This window comes from Halictus rubicundus, chromosome 6 (genome assembly GCF_050948215.1).
Source record: "Halictus rubicundus isolate RS-2024b chromosome 6, iyHalRubi1_principal, whole genome shotgun sequence".
NCBI lineage: Eukaryota > Metazoa > Arthropoda > Insecta > Hymenoptera > Halictidae > Halictus > Halictus rubicundus.
In genome coordinates, this window is record NC_135154.1 from 17,251,803 (window position 1) to 17,269,047 (window position 17,245).

The 17,245-nt window shown below is 41.5% G+C and overlaps 1 protein-coding gene across 2 annotated transcripts in view; it reads left to right on the forward strand.

Annotated features, from left to right (window-relative positions):
* The window catches only part of Ptc (protein patched), a 57,191-nt gene that overhangs the window by 29,614 nt on the left and 10,332 nt on the right, over positions 1 to 17,245 (forward strand). For both annotated transcript variants that reach the window (XM_076789027.1, XM_076789028.1), the window contains exons 3-6: positions 3,752 to 3,941; positions 5,241 to 5,310; positions 10,372 to 10,469; positions 12,247 to 12,457. In XM_076789027.1, the coding sequence (XP_076645142.1) occupies positions 3,752 to 3,941; positions 5,241 to 5,310; positions 10,372 to 10,469; positions 12,247 to 12,457 (569 nt within the window). The remainder of the gene's footprint in view (positions 1 to 3,751; positions 3,942 to 5,240; positions 5,311 to 10,371; positions 10,470 to 12,246; positions 12,458 to 17,245) is intronic.

A 17,245-nucleotide genomic window follows, 5' to 3' on the forward strand; every position in this document is an offset into this window, starting at 1 on the left:
TAGTGCAGCATTGTTCTTAAATTTCTCTGCTATCTTTGCATGTTTCTCATTTTTATCGTAAATACATACAATCCGCAGTTTATCAATAATCCGTTGTCCATCAATTTCAAGTGAAACAAAATTCCCACCTGACTCAATAAAAAAGAAATTATGTCTTACGAATATTTGCTTGTATCAAAAATTAAGAAATTGTAAAACTTATGTAAGTGGGTATCTCAGAGTTATTCGAGTATACACTACAGAAAAAGCCCGGAAAAATATTAAACATTAAATTCTCGTTGAACCTACTCGAAAAATGAAGTCTCGCAAGTATTTCCTTGAATCAAAAATTAAGAAATTGTAAAACCTGTGTAAGTGGGTATCTCAGAGTTATTCGAGTATACACTACAGAAAAATCCCGGGAAAAATATTAAACATTAAATTCTCGTTGAACCTACTCGAAAAATGAAGTCTCGCAAGTATTTCCTTGTATCAAAAATTAAGAAATTGTAAAATCTGTGTAAGTGGGTATCTCAGAGTTATTCGAGTATACACTACAGAAAAATCCCGGAAAAATATTAAACATTAAATTCTCGTTGAACCTACTCGAAAAATGAAGTCTCGCAAGTATTTCCTTGAATCAAAAATTAAGAAATTGTAAAATCTGTGTAAGTGGGTATCTCGGAGTTATTCGAGTATACACTACAGAAAAATCCCGGGAAAAATATTAAACATTAAATTCTCGTTGAACCTACTCGAAAAATGAAGTCTCGCAAGTAGTTCCTTGTATCAAAAATTAACACTAGAACGACCGGAGCAGTCAAAATGACTGGTTCCTAATTTTTTCTTTTACAATTACTGAAATTGTAAAAATGTTTTCGTCGGAAATTTTTTGATGAACCGCTTCATTGAAGCACGTATTACAATAAAAGTTGTATGAGGTCTGAATGGGCACAGTCTTGTCACTGTTACAAAGCAATATACGTTAGTCGCGTTTATTGCTGGGTCGTTCTAGTGTTAAGAAATTGTAAAACTTGTGTAAGTGGGTATCTGGGAGTTATTCGAGTATACACTGCAGAAAAATCCCGGGAAAAATATTAAACATTAAATTCTCGTTGAACCTACTCGAAAAATGAAGTCTCGCAAGCATTTCTTTGTAGGAAAAATTCAAATACGAGAAAATGTATACATATAGGAGAAGCGGGTATCTCTGCGAGGCAATTCGGTGAAAACGGTGGCCATTTACGAGGGTATCGCATTACAATTTGACGAGTGTAGCAGGCGTTGTGTGCCGCGGCATAAAGGCCTGTGGTGGCCGGAGGAATCACAGAGAGCACAGTAACCCAGGTCGTTGTTTCCTCGCTCTCATTATTGTTCGTCCTTCGAGGTTTACGATCATGGTATTCGTCCCTGTCCCTCAGATTGGTCACGATGAGGCCCGTACGTTCGTTTCCACTCGTACATCCCTGAATATCGACTCGAGGGACCGCCCGTTGACTCCTTCGCGCTGGTTCTCCTTCGACGATCGACGGGTAGAACCGAAAACGGTGCGATTCAACGTGACAAAAAATAATTGGAAAATATAGAATAAAATTAGTTCGAGTAAGAGTTGGTTTTCGAGGCTCGTAAGGACCGTTCCGCGACGGCGACCGTATGGGAGCGCCTCTATGGAGGATTTCCCGGCCGAGAGGTTGAGAACCTCCTTGATAGCGGGCAACACGGGTGGTCTCCAGAGGCCGCGCCGTGGCGGAACGAGCAAATACGCCGTCGGCATTTTTGACGGTGAAATCTGACTAGGTGGGATCCCGACGTACCCCGTGTCAGACGTCATTCTCATGCCCTTCCTGCGTTACTTTCTGCTGAATATAGTTGCGTATCTTTCCCGTCACGGGCTCGATCCATCCTGTGCAACTATATCCTTCTAGCCACCTTTTCTGAACCGTTCGTTACGGAACGTCCTGCCGCACTAGACTACTGGACTCGTAGACGAATATTCTCGTAATTTTTGCTTTACATTTTTGAAGCTCATTTCATTTTTTTAATCACCTAGACACACCTCATTTTTACATTACACTATTAGATTCGCTTCATTATTGCAGTATTTCGACGTACACCAGTTTTCCATTTTTTACCCTTATTTCAAAATCCAGAATTAAATCTCTTTAGGGAGTACTACATTTTTCTTTGAGAAGAATTCTTACATCGTGCATCGCTAATCTAATTCTCACATTTTAACACTGAGCCAACAACAAAATCGTATTTTCAACATTGTTACCAGTGCGCATAAATGCATTCTTAATAACTGAACGTACCTGTACACCCCCCTAACCAAAAATACAATAAAAAATAAAGGTGCACTCTTTGAACACCGCACGAGAGTTAAAAGGTAGTAATTGAAACGATCTTAGTGCAGCAAAGACTGTCTCGGATGACAGTAGTGATTGTCGAAAGCGACGAAAAGGTTTTTCCCCAGCGACGAAATTGTTTACAAAATAACCTGTAAATTCGAAAGCGACGAAATTGTTTACAGAATAGCCTGTAAATTATATATCAGTTATTTATGAGTCGGGTTCCGTGATCACAATTCCGATGACGTCGCTAACGCAGATGACTTACTTAGATAAGACCACCTCGTCGGGGGATGTCGTATCGCCAGTCGAGGAACGTTTTCAGCCATAACATAGTTATTTCCACGTCTTGTTCTGGGAAGGCTTTCATTGGTTCGTTGCCAGAAATTTTTCTCGGTATACCCGTAAAGCCGTAGAAACGTGTGTTACGACACCGCGGGGCCCAGTCGATGTTTCTCTTCGGGGAATCGTCCCGAGCATAAACATCGCCAGCCTGCCGAAAGCTTAAAGTGGTACGAGTCGCGAATAAAGCGACCAGCCAATCACGACCATGCTCGCGACTTTCCTCCGACTGACCACGGGTAGCCTAAGGCCAGGTAGTCTCGATCCTGGAGGAAGACAACTGTGTTTCGGACCCGCATTCCAACGTGGCCTTCGAAAACAGTTGCCGAAAAGAGCAATCTCATCAGAGTTACACAGTATCATCCCTTAATAGCACTAAGCTCATAGTCACTTCTATGACATCCAACTCAGTTCCAATTTTCTCAATTTTACCGAAATCACGATGATTCGATTGCCCTTTTGTCTCAAAGAACTAAGTTATCACTGCATCATTACCTGATCAATTTCCCCTAACATCACTAAGCTTGTATAGCCACGTATAGTCATTTCCACGACATCCTAATCACTTTCTACAAGTTTCTCGATCGACCCAATCCCCGAATTTCTCAGTTTAACCAAAAATACAACGACCCAAGTGCCTAAAGTACCCTTTTGTCTCGAAGAACTAACTTATCAATGTTATCCACTGCATCGTTCCCTAATCAATTTCCCCTAACATCACTAAGCTTATATAGCCACGTATAGTCATTTCCACGACATCCTAATCACTTTCTACAAGTTTCTCAATCGACCCGAATTTCTCGGTTTTACCAAAAATACAATGACCCAAGTGCCTAAAGTACCCTTTTGTCTCGAAGAACCAACTTATCAATGTTATCGATTGTATCATCCCGTAATCAGTTTCCGCCAATATCACTATACTCACTTCCATCCTAATCGCTTCTCACAAATTTCCCACCTGGTCGAATCTACCAATCTTTTTTATCGAAAACGCTTCGGTCGCTGATTTTCTATACGTAAGAATTTTTGCTATGATTTACGAGTGTCCTAATGATGTTTCTTTTGTTCTCTGCTGGTCGTAGAAGGCGGAAGGTTACAGAAGGAGCTGACCTACGCCTCGGAAGCATTAGGCGAAGCTGCAGCATCGACGCATCAACTGGTCATCCAAACGCCGAGACATTCTGGGGCGAACATTTTGCATCCTGCCGCGCTTAAGGAACACCTAGCGATCCTGAAGGCGGCCACGCAGGTCACCGTACACCTGTTCGAAATGTAAGCTTTCTTCTCCCTTTTTGTTCTTTTTTTTTTTCTTCTCTTCGAGTTTCTTATTTTCCTTTCATCATTCTGGTTTCTTGCGCGAACCGATGCGTACGCAAGAAAGAGGACGGCTGATGAGTCTGCGCAACGAGTTTCCGTGACTTTCAGTCTGGGCGGTAGCAATCGGCGCACTTAACTTCGAATTATGGCGATTTAATATCTCGTTAGCCGTACTACCGTTACTGTTTTCGGAGATCAAATTATTTAACAATTATTTGCATTGTACACGTTCCACACAGCGTCGTACAATTTTACATTTCATTTCGTTCCTTCCGAATAAACGTCTTTGCGTGTACAGAGACATTCGTTAAAAAATGTTTTCAGAATCTTAAAACACTCGAACTAAATGGAATTTCCATTTCAAAAATGAAATATTTAATCCAGTGTAGTTTGATGATTTTTTATCGAACGAGATTTGCTTTTTCATGTTGCAAGGCCAACAGATTATTCGTGGCTTTCCACTCGGCGCTATTTTCATTGTAAAACTAAATTTTTCTTCCGTCTTACAATATTTTCATTTTATTCATACGAAACTGATCCGATTTCCACATATAATATTTTAATGTTTGGTCATCTATTAAATACAAATTTTGTAATGTAACAAATATTTTGTAATATTTTTTATAATTTCTTTGAAATAATGCCACAACAATTTCTAGTGGTGCTTCAGAGTCGCCACTCGAGTGCTAAGGGTTAATATTGACATCAGAACTTTTATTCTTGTGGAATTCGTGTGCCCAGTTCATCCTCTTTCTTGCAAACTATGTGGACACGTTTACAACCCTTGAAAGATACCATGGGTAAACTTAAACTCGTCGTAAGTTTCATATCAGCCCATTAATGTACAATTATTTTTTACACCATTTACTCCAAATAAATTTTTATAAAATCGTCGTTATTAGCTAGGTATATTATTATTTTCATGTTAAAAAAAAATGGTCTTGTCCAAGAATTATTCAGGGAACATTAATACGATTGTGCTTAAAAATTGCCGACGCTAATATGCCATGTACATTCGATGTCATAAAAGGATTTCTTTCTGTGTCTCGTAACAAGGCAAACTGCATTTCATGGTAGCTTTCGAGGGTGAAACGTGCATCGGGAAGCGGCTCGTAGAGGCGAGAGACACAACACCGATCGTCTCAAGTTTTTCTCGAGTGCACTTCTCGGGCCGCTTATCGCCGGGTGCAGGGGCGGGGGTTAAGGGGATGCAAACTTGTATTCATGAATGCATGTGTTCCGTGTCGCTTGCAGCACGTGGAGGCTGAAAGACATGTGTTACGCGCTGAACATACCCAACTTCGACATGCACTACATCGACCAGGTAATTTAAAACTACCACTACTTTCTATGTAGGCGAGACCTAACCGTGTGCGAACTCGCGCGCACACTTATCCGCGCTATTCGCGAATTCGACGCGTGAACTGCGATACCGCGTTATTGCGCACGCACCATGACTCCGAGATTTCTATTAGGATACATAGCGATGGCTACGATCCACTATCATCCGACCTTTCATCCCTACTGTCTGCACTCTTCATTCCCTTTGTTACCCTTCTGTCCATTATATTCATCTCATCTTGCCTGAAACTGGAATTGGAAACTGGAGAATCGACACTTTGCAATAACAATTCAATGCATGTGATTACGTTTGTGGATCGTGTATGAAATAAACAATTTTGTTTAAAACATTTCCTAGACAAAATTCTACCCCGCTCTGTTGATTCTACTTCACTCGAGGCTGAATACAATCTAGAAATTTTTATAAATAAATCGGACAACCGTTTCGCATTGAAGTTTTGCATACATATTTTCCATTATTTGGACCGTATAACCTAATTTTTTGAAGCCAAAATACTTAAAATTGTACAAGTTATAGTTCCCCGAAGTGTACAGTGAGAACTGCGTTCTTCGACCAACCATAACTTCGTCACGCTTACGAATTCGAACAAATTCCTTCACAGACATATTTCCATATGTGATTTAAGAAAATGCAGAAAAGAAGAATCCATTTTTCCAAGGTTCTAGATTGGAAGGCCCTATTAACGACAAAGCCCTCGGAGTCCTAGTACTTTTTATTCCTCAGTGTAGACATTTTCTCTGAGCATATGGAAATGCTTGAGGATCTGTAGAAGTTGATAGGAGGTCGTGCCCATCGCTATGGGTTCCCATGCTCTTCCGAGTTCTCTGTTTCTCGGTTTCCCAGTCAGCACGTCGTTGGGCGAGTCGCGCGCGTGGTCGTAAACGTCGAAAATTCAATACAATGCTTGAAAACCCGCGGCTTTGTACCGCTGCGAGACACGGTTGTAAGTCGTGCGTGTCCCGCTCACGTGTGTGCCTTGAATGCGGTTTTCTTGCGCCACTAACGAGCGAACACGTTAAAACATCGCTGGGCATATATCCACGGGGAAAAGGAAGTGTGTTACACGTGTGGTCACATCAGAGACACCGCCACTTCCGCGACATTACGATCTCGTTTCTCAACCGCTGTTCAATTTTATGCTCCAGTTTTCCCTCCTTTTATTTCCAGTTTCCTCCTCTGAAACTAGTCCTACGCTTCTGCCCTCGGTTTTCCGACTGCATCATCGATTCCAGTTTACGTTTCCAGTGTCAATTAGATGTGGAAGCCTCGAACGGTGACGCGGTAGAGTGTAGAGGATTCTTCTCAGAGAAAAAGTATAGTCAGTCTTAAATGAACGATAACGACGGTAAAATGATATGTGTTGCTTTACTGCTGGCTCCGAGGGGTGGTATTAATTTCTTTTGAATCCCTTTGGCGACGATTTCCGGCACCTCGAACGCTAATTTTTTTTAAATAATGTTGGAAAAAGATGTCGTTAAAAGATAGTTTGATGCATTTATAAACTATGATTACTAGACTGCCGATCTTTATGCAAAGTAAAAAATATTTACATCGATTGCAAGACACAGGAGCGAAATAAAAATTTCTTTCTTCTTTTAGTTATTTTGTTAAGCTAAAACCAATACGTTGGTGCCTTTAAATCTTTTTAATATGTTCACTGCTTTAAATTGTGCTTACCCATTTTAGTCATGAATGCATAAAATCCCTTAGCTCGTGATTCAATAACTCGTAAGCTCCCAACTATAAATTTTGCAGAATCAAAAAAAGAAATTCCGGAAAAACTGAACTGAAGCTTAACAATGTCAAGCGATCGAGCTCAATTGTCAGTTTCGTCTAATTTTATCGAATTGAATTCCACGGTTGCTAATGGAAGGTGCACGCGATCTACGACTATTTAAATTGCAAAGCACCGAATTCATTTATTTTTCCGCAAACGAAGTTTCTTCGGGTTTTGGTTATCGCGAGTAATCCGTGTGGTCATGCCCGCCGGTAATAACGTGTTATTACGGGTCCGATGATGCATAATATATCGATGAAATCTCACAATCAAAGTTGGTCACAGAATTCCGATCTCATTGCGATTCATCAAGTTTCAATTTAAAAATTAATGTCAAATGATACATGTCCTGGTATGCGGGCAGCGCCCCGAGCAACCGGCTAAATCACACGGCGGTCTCTCGTATCCCGGACAAACAGGAATATTATTATCCTGCAGCTGGCTTACAGGCTGTTACACTTTTGCGTATGAATTTTTCATCTTCGATATCTCGACTCTATCTCGAGCGATTTATACTTACTTATGAATCGCCGGTGAAATTATTATTCGTGCCCGTTACCGAACGGACTTCTGTGCAATGCTTCTCGTTCCTCTCTCAGCCGAGGATTTATTGGGTATTGCTTAATGCGAAATTACGCGTTCTAATAGCTTATTCTTGACATTCCGTTGTACCAATTTGTAGAAATTTATTTTCTATTAATCCGCATAAATCGCAACAGTCGTCTTCGATCGCCTTTCATAGCATCTACGAGAATAATTCTATTCAATCGTTTGGAAATTATTGATGTAAAATTTCGAAAGAATTCTCGTCCCTCAAGGTGATCGTGTAGGCTGTCAACAATCGATTAAAAATATTTTGCAACAGAATTTTTTTAGATATTTTATATAAATCGCGAGAATCTTTGATCACCTTCCATTGTTCGAAAATTAGTAATGTAAAATTTGGAAAAAAATTGTTTTCACTCAAGATGATGTTACCGCGAGTAATTGAAAATATTTTGCAACAGAATTTTTTTAGATATTTTATATAAATCGCGAGAATCTTTGATCACCTTCCATTGTTCGAAAATTAGTAATGTAAAATTGGGAAAAAAATTGTTTTCACTCAAGATAATGTTACCACGAGTGATTGAAAATGTTTTGCAACAGAATTGTTTTAGATATTTTATATAAATCGCGAGAATCTTTGATCACCTTCCATTGTTCGAAAATAAATAATGTAAAATTTGGAAAAAAATTGTTTTCACTCAAGATGATGTTACCACGAGTGATTGAAAATATTTTGCAACAGAATTTTTTTAGATATTTTATATAAATCGCGAGAATCTTTGATCACCTTCCATTGTTCGAAAATTAGTAATGTAAAATTTGGAAAAAATTGTTTTCACTCAAGATGATGTTACCACAAGTGATTAAAAATATTTTGCCACAGAAGTTTGAATTTTTTAGTCAGTGGATCTGAAGAATACCAGTGAGAGAAGTAAAAAGGATTTTAATCAGAATTATTGTAATAAAGTATAACTGAGGAGAAAATGCTGAGACGCTGTATGCAGCCGTGCTCGGCGGCCGCATGCCACAGAATGCAGACGAGCATGGGTGCATAAGTGGTTGCAGTGCCTCAGGAACGTCTTCGTTCGACGATGCTGTCTTTCCGCGTCTGGAGCGTTACACACCTCCACACGTGATCCTTTAAGGGCGTTTAAACTACGAGAAATTTAGTGTGTCATAAATTACGAGTGATTCATTACTCCATAAAAGCTTCAGAAGTTATTCTCGACCTTCCCGCTTATTTCTAACAATAAGATTCCCGGCACAAATGCACAATGTATCGCCGGGCGAGAGTTTTAAAAGTACTAAAAATTACAATACAAAGTGTTTCCGATTCGAGCAGGCCGCGTCGACGTTCTACAGATTGATGACGAGAATTTTACGCACTTGTAGCATTTTATGGCCGCGTATATCACACATGAAAAATATAGCAATCGCTGTCTTTCTGTTCATTCGAACGCGGAATTCAATCCAAATTCCTCTTCAATTCTTTGGATCCTTGGAATTATTATATTTGTTCAGCTAAGAATTGGCTGTATCCTAATTACTGGACTGCAAATTTTATAAATTTATGACAAAAATGTAGTCAGAATTTTAAGAACTCGAAAAACATCCATGCATTGTTTTCGACTCATTACAATTGTTAATCGAAGGAGGAATTTATTACTTTGAGATCCCGCCTTTTACAATTGATGCACGATATTTGCATAAACATCCGCGGTCTATTAATTATATTTATGAACTATATTACACATTTATTCTTCCCATCCACTTTCACACTCGTAATTTATGATTTCGCCGTGTCATTAGTTATTGCTTCAGTTCTTTCTTATTTATTACAAATAAATGATTTCCGGTGGATTTCGACGACGTGTTCGACTTTGCTTAACGGTGCGAAATGATTGCAACAGCAGAGAGAAGTTAGGGGTAGCGAACGCGGGAGTGAAATTTCAATGGGCCCGCTTTTTCGCAACAGATTAATCTATTAAACCATTAGCGCCACCGGTAAATGTTTCCCGTGCAAAAAGGGAGAACGGGGGTCCGCGCGCGTCGTCTCGCAAAGGGGGCCTCACCGAAAACGAATTAGGGGGCACGGCTGTGACTCCTTTTCTTTTCTCTTCTTTTTTTTTTCTCTTTTTTTTTTTCTTTCGTGGAGGGATCGGAAAGGACAATTTGACAAATGTCCGCGGCGGCGTTCCTCGAACACTATCCGAAATTCGTATTATTCGTGAATCAAAAGGGCCGAAAAAAAGGGAGACGCTTGAAGCGGGGGACCGCCCTATTCGAGTTTCCGAGAACACACAGGTGGCCGGCCCCGTAATGCCTCTCGCTACCAAGAAAAACCTTATGCCGATCGTTAGTGTCCACTATCGGAAGAAAAGGAGAAATAATCGTAAATCGGAGCCAGGGGAAAGAAAGAGCAAGAGAGAGAGAGAGAGGGAGAGAGGGAGAGGGTAGCGGTGCTCGCCATTAAGCGACGACGATGATTAAATGCCCCGGAATCATAATAATTATCATCGGAGCCGGCATCCAGCCGAAAATTGTATTAAGTCGCCCCGTCGAACGTAATCTCGCGGCGATCGATGGTGCGTTAATCGGGGAACACGCTAGATCGATCATGCTCTCCGTGCGCGTAATTTTTCAATTACAACGAGAAACCAACCTTCCGGCGAGCTAAACGGATCCGTTCTTTTTAGATCTTCGATAGTATCATACCCTGCGCCATCATTACGCCGTTGGACTGTTTCTGGGAAGGCAGCAAACTACTGGGACCCGAGTATCCCGTTCACATACCGTAAGTACAAACAGGTCATATGCTGGCAAATAAGTAGGGTAATTAGTCCTGGAGTCGGCCATTCGAGGCCAGCAGTCAGCCTTCTCCGTTATTATTAATATCGTATCTTCTAAATTGTTTCTACGGGGACATTGAAGCGAGGAATTAACCACGTCTCGTCGTTCAAATGTATCGGAGATTGTAGATATCTCTTGTTTTTACGTAATTTATCGACTACGGATCATTTTCATATGTTCACTGTTTGAAATTGTATGCGTGCCCATTTTTGTCATGTATGCATCAAATCCGCGGTCGTTTATTTTCAAAAAGGCTGACCGCTGGGCACTGGCCGAGATAAGGCAGATTTACCCTAATTGCTTCTAAGTAAATGCTAGATTTGTCGTGGATAATGTTTTACAAGTGCTAGCTCGGAAATATTGGAAAATCTGAATACCGGATCATTTACTTAGCGGTTCGAATAACTTGCTCGGTTTTAACTCTTCGCCATTTCCTCGCGATTGCACCGATCAGAATTTCTTCGTCCCTGATCATTTCCTGGAAGGGACAGAAAATTTATAGTTGTCATGTGTCTGCGTTCGCTTCGATGCTTAAACATCGATACGAAAAGATCGGAATTTTGTTTCGTCGTGAAAGATACCCGATTGCAAATTGCTGGACGATTTTATCGCGTTACTCTCGAACCATCGCGGCTCCGTCGAATATTTCTGTCTCGAAAAAGGGAATCGGCAAATTGATTTCCAAGCTTTAATGCGAAATTAATCGTCCGTCTTCGTTCGCGTTCCACGACTGCGGATAAGGACTTGATCAGTCCCCTCCGGTGGAGACGTAACAGGAAAAGGATACTTAATTGCAACATAGATGCACCACACGCATACGCTTACCGCCGATATATTAGGCTGCCGGGATATAAATGGCCGGCGCGCGTTTTTGCGTTTGACGTGCTGTGTAATTCGGATGTAATTTACGCGTATCGATCAAAATACCATCGCGGTTTGCACGTTCTTTTTTTCACCGTTACCGAGGCTCTTTACGCCATTTTTACAAAATTCCACGGTTTTATTACCGAATTATCTGTCTCTCGAGGATTTCACTAATGTTGCTTCTTTACTGAGGATCGAGCATCATGCGATAATTCGACATTATGTTTTAATCCATTTCTTGTACCAGTTTGAAGTTGCACGAAGAATTCTTTAAAGCCTGAGCAATTTATTTATTTGTTTTTTTTTCGTGTCTCGAACTTTCTTATGCAATTTTTCGTCTTTCGAGACTTCTACAAATGTTCTTTCGTTTTTTAGCTTCTAAAATCGATAGAAAACTGGACATTATGTTTGTTGTCGCTTGAGACATTGCATGTTATCAATAGGCTGCAGATTTTTGTGCAAATTAAAAATGTTCATCGACTGCAAGGAATAAAAATCAAATAGACAGCTGTTCCTCTTTTCAATGAAAGTGGCTACTTCGTATTCCTTTATAAAAACGAGAATTTTTTGAATATATGCTTACTGAAAGAAATAAGTTTGAATAATTCGTCGTGAATCCATTTGTGTAATCTCAATGGGTAAATTAAAAATATTACAGTTGAACACTATTTGAAATGTACTGAATTTTGTGATAAGCGCACAGAAAACCGCAGCGCAGCAATAACAGTTTCGTAGAACGATCGTAGATCCGTCGTGATCGCATTAAGTCGATCATCCCCGGGTGCAAAGAACCCGGGTCGTTCATGAGATTTCGTAAGGTATTCATTTTTTCGCTTCCGTATGGTTCCATTGGACAGCGGGGCGCAAACGAACAAGCCGATCCAGTGGACGAACCTCAATCCGACTGGTATGCTGGACGAGATGAAGAAACATTTCGTGTTTCCCTTCAAAACTCTGGAGGATTACATGAAGCGAGCCGGGATAACGAATGGCTACCAGAGCAAGCCGTGCCTCGACCCAACGGATCCGGAATGCCCGGAAACCGCGCCTAACAAAAAATCCCAGCAGGTAAGCAAGCCTCTCTTGTCCCCCGAGATTTTTGTTCGAGGCACAACCTCTCGACCGATTAAGGTGAGAGACCCTGTGCGTAATTGTTGATTCGCGGACCGGGGGCGCGAGCTTTCATCGCGAAGCTATCAAGAAGATATCAAAAGCTTGCCTCTGCCTTTTGATATCTATTTTCCCCGCGAAACAGCAAGAACAACGATTCAGATTGCCCCCCGAAGAAGACAGTTTCGACTGTAAACCCCATTTTCTTCTTAACCTCGGAGACCCAAGGTTTCAACTGCAAGCCAATAATTAAAAAAATTTTTCTTAATATCTCCCTTGGTGAAATGTTTCGTTAACCTCTTTCATCAAATAATTCAGCAGTTTAGCAGGAGAACGATTTTTGAATGAGCTATGATTTTACACAACAAAGTGCACCAAATTAAGTTGACTAACTTGAAGTAAGTAGCGAGATTGGTGAGGTCACGTATCTGTGACGCAAACGTGTGCGAGAGCTAGTAGAAAATGAAGGTAGAACAGAAGAGAAAGACATTGAACTGCGGAGTGACCGAAAGTCCCATCGACGTCGTTTGAAGCTTATTCCAATAGCCCCTGTAGCTCTGACGACATTGTATTGTCTCTTAGAAATTGTCCAAACGAATGTTACATATCAGTAAACTCTCATAGTTGTCCGATGCAGCTTGAAACTAGCTAGGTGATAGCTGATGGTGACTGATGGTAAAAGGCTCAGGACCTGGAAACCTCAAAGATTTCACGGTCCACAGACTTGACGAATTTACTGACTGACAATAGCCTGACTAATACCTGCCAGATTTAGCAATCGTCCATTAACATTTAAGTTTTACATACAAAGTTGGATTGTCACAATCCTACGCTAGCTTCCGCCGCAAAGCACTCGTCAAAGGAGCCGCCCTACGCGGTGTGAATACCGTGCTGAACTCTCTGAAGAATATTTTAACGATGACTTGACATCCGTTGGCAACCGGTCGTGTTAACGAATAATGCGAATTCGACTTGACGAACAGCCAATATACATTCTGATCAACGAGACGCTCTGTTCTTCCAGGCTCAAACTTTTCAGCTCACATTAGTGCATGGTTCGCTTGGCAAAGATGTGCTTCAGAATTCGGTATACTAATCAATGATATGTGGGATGACAGTACAATGGGACCTGCATTCCATCGAGGTCCAATCCTCTTTCCTGCAGTCCCTTTGGGCGGCCTAGAATTTCATGTAGAAATTAATCAAATCATTTCATTAAGACATATCTCGTTAGGTAGAGATGTGGTGAGACCCGGGAAACGTATTACACTACTTTTTCCTTGTTTACTGTTAAAGAAAGGAATTCTTTACACCATGTAATTTTTCCATGCACTCGTTGCACCAATTTTTGCGAGGGGTAAATGCAATTGGGATAATGTCTTCTAAACCGAATCGAAAATTTATTTTTCTGCAGAATAAAAATTATCCATACAGACGCTTCGTTCTTACTTGAATCATTTTAATCTTCCTAGCTAACTGTACACGACAAAGCTGTTCTAATCGCTGTAGCTTGTGCAAGGAGTCGTAAATCGAGGTGTCGGACTGCTTTCAAACGATAAAAATTACGGTGAAATTAGCGAACATCGTGGGATATTAAATCGTGTGGCTTGTGAAGAGTCCGAGGAAGCATTTTTCGCGTTAAAATCCCAAGTCCCGGATAAGTGACGCGAAGCACACCCCGTATATCGGGCGCGCGTTGCGTCGTGAAATTCTTCTGGCTGTAAATTCACGGTATTAGAAACTTTTCAGAACGATGTAATTACACGGCCCTGTGCGCACGGTGTGTTCCCCCCGTGGGTTTCTTGTTGGCCGAGGTTCTCCCTGTTGCCATAGTGGTGTTATCCTCCCAAGTAGCAAGCTCGTGACACGTATTACGCCACCATCGAGCATTCGCAGCCGTTGTAGAACCGGCGAACGAGCAAAAAGCTCGCAACCACTTATTAGCACGCTTGTTCCTGCGTCAGAGGGATTGATGTTATAACTCATAGCCTACGTGCAATTATGCCGAGTCCGTTTATTAGCTTTAATTCTGTCTCGGGCTCATTTGCCGGCGGATTTATGCCCGCGATCAATCTGCGGTACGGCCCCTACAGATTGATGCACGGAAATAATTATACGCGCTATCAATATCGCGAAACGCCGGAACGCCGTATTAGAAGTCGATCCGCTGCAATCTCAACCAGGAATTTATTTTCTGCAATAGATCGGCCGAGTACCACCACCCCCCCCCTCTCTCGTTTTTCTATTTTTTTTTATCACGAAATTAATCGCCGCGCGGCTCGTAATTGATTGGGGACGCAAATATTTCGATTCGGTCGTTAAACACTGTTGTCCCTTTTCTTTTTCTTTTTTCGAGAGATGTGAAATTCCTCGTTGAACGTGTCTCAAAGTTACATTGTGCTCGAAAGATAGCAATCAGTGCTCTATGCAATTGTCTGCTTTCAAAGACACAGTTTTATAGCCAGAGCATTAAAATCGTTTTGTCGCGCATGCTCGGGGCGTGTCTATTTTAAATTATGCTGGGAAGATGTGAATCTATGCTGCATCAGATTATTCGTTTCGAAAAATAGTTTCTCAGTCTGTCCGATTTATTCGAAACTATTTGACCATTCTTGAACATTTGGAAATGATTTTATTACCGACTCTTACAAGGCGACTATTTTTTGACAATTTTATTAAAGCTAGATTTCGTGGCAGTTACGTATTCAGTCATTCTTGTATAGTACCTCAGATTTTTAGTATATATTTTTGGACGTTCTTCCTTGAGCTCAATTTTCATCATATTCAATCCAATATAAGTCGAGGACACAATTTAAATTGTCTGCTAGAAAATTACAATTTAAACGAAATGTTTGTAGCTCCCGGCCAACATTGACCCGAATGCTATCATCATTCTATTCTATTTGTCAATCTTCTTTGCCCGTGTCCCATGGTCAACAATTTTACACGTGTGTTCAGTGCTCGTAAAAGTGTTGAGAATCAATAGAAATATAAGAAACCAGTGCCGATTAATTGCACAAAATTCGTAAAAATGAATGAAAACTAGAAATGAATCGTCACCGAGCAGTATTTCGGGGACACGAAAAAAAGAAGAAAGAAAAAAACAGAAAAGAAAAAGGGTGATCGTAAAGGAATTCGAGCGGTGGACAGAAGGATCGTCCATTAAGGGGAATTGGTCGAGGAGTGGCACGTAGGCCAAATCGCTATGGAAATGCCGGCTCGTAGCGGACATAATCGGTCGCGGGACCACAATGAAACAATGTAAAAGCGTGGCCGGACGGTAAAATTCGTTCATAAGACGGTCGCCCGGAATAGTAAGAGGCCACTTGGAATTCTGCGATCGATGTGTGACCGGTTGCGTTTACGTTGGCGAGCCCGGTGGGTCCTCCGGACAGGCGACGTCCATTTCGCTTTGATGTCCGCACCGTATTCCGTACTCGGAGCCGGCGATCACGGTAATGAATACTTAATTGACCGTACCCCGGGAATCGTACGGCTACGTAAAGGCGCGACCGAAATCGAGAATTTCTCGTCACGCGGTCGTCGAAAGGTGAATGCTGATGCACCGGGAGAGCCGCAGGAAGTTACTACCTGCCCGCGGCAGAATCTATCGAACCCGAACGCGGAAGTTCACCGTTCACCTGCCAACATTTCGAATGGTCGAGAATGTTCGTCGGACAGCGCGTATGTCTCTGGAATTTTTAGCCGGAGAAAATGTTCCGTCTCATTTACACCTCAGACTTTGTCCGAATCAAGGGAAAGTTGGGAAGATGGAGGTTGTAGGAAACTGTTGAAAATTTTGTATTGAGCATTAGAATGAAACCATTACAATTTTCCATTGATATATAGCGGCGTTAAAATTTTATTCAACACCTTGAATGCCGCGTCACCCATATGACGGAATTATTTGTGCAGATTTTTAAATGAATTTTTACGTTGATATATTGATTGTACTGAACTTGATTAGGATCTGTAAGAAAGTTGGAGGATTACTCAGTATCGTACATTTAATTTTTTGCAATTTTTATTTCATTAAATAACTTACTCTGATTTTATGGAATTTTTCGGGTTTCTAGTTTGGCGTTCACAGTGTTAAGGTGGCGGAAGACCTGTAGAAGTATGAAGCGTTTCGACTACAATTAATTTAGCAGTGTATTCGAAATGCACTCTGCTCGGCACGAATTGATCAAGATCTAGACCAGAAGAAAAAACCACGAGCATCGCGAACCGTCGCGCATTCGTTGGCCAATAAAATCCGAAAGAATGGGGAACCGTTGTTCGGCTCGATTACCTACGTGGGCAGTTGCCGTTCGATTCGAATCAAAGGTTCGGTGAAAAGGGATACCGGGGGCGTGCTCGCGACTAAATGAATTTTCGGGTCAGAATAAGATACGGAAACTCGCGATTTTTGACCGTAAAGTCGCGTGCAAACCGGCGGAGGCGAGAAGAAACGGGACAACCCGCGCCTCCAATGGAACGATTCCCATGCGAAATCGCGCGATGTGTATGCGAGTCGCGTGGGCCGTGGCCAGAGGTGCATTAAAATAATAAAATCGAGAGATGTGCGTCATTATTGCGCCACGTCGGTGGTCGAGAGAGCCGTTCACACACGTGTACCGCACGCGTATTACCTTTTCACAACCGACACATTACGTGCCCGTCATTTCACTGTCATTAACATACGGCCAGATTCCGGGCCGGCTATGCACGTGTACAGACCCCCGGCCCTCCGATGAATTATGCCCG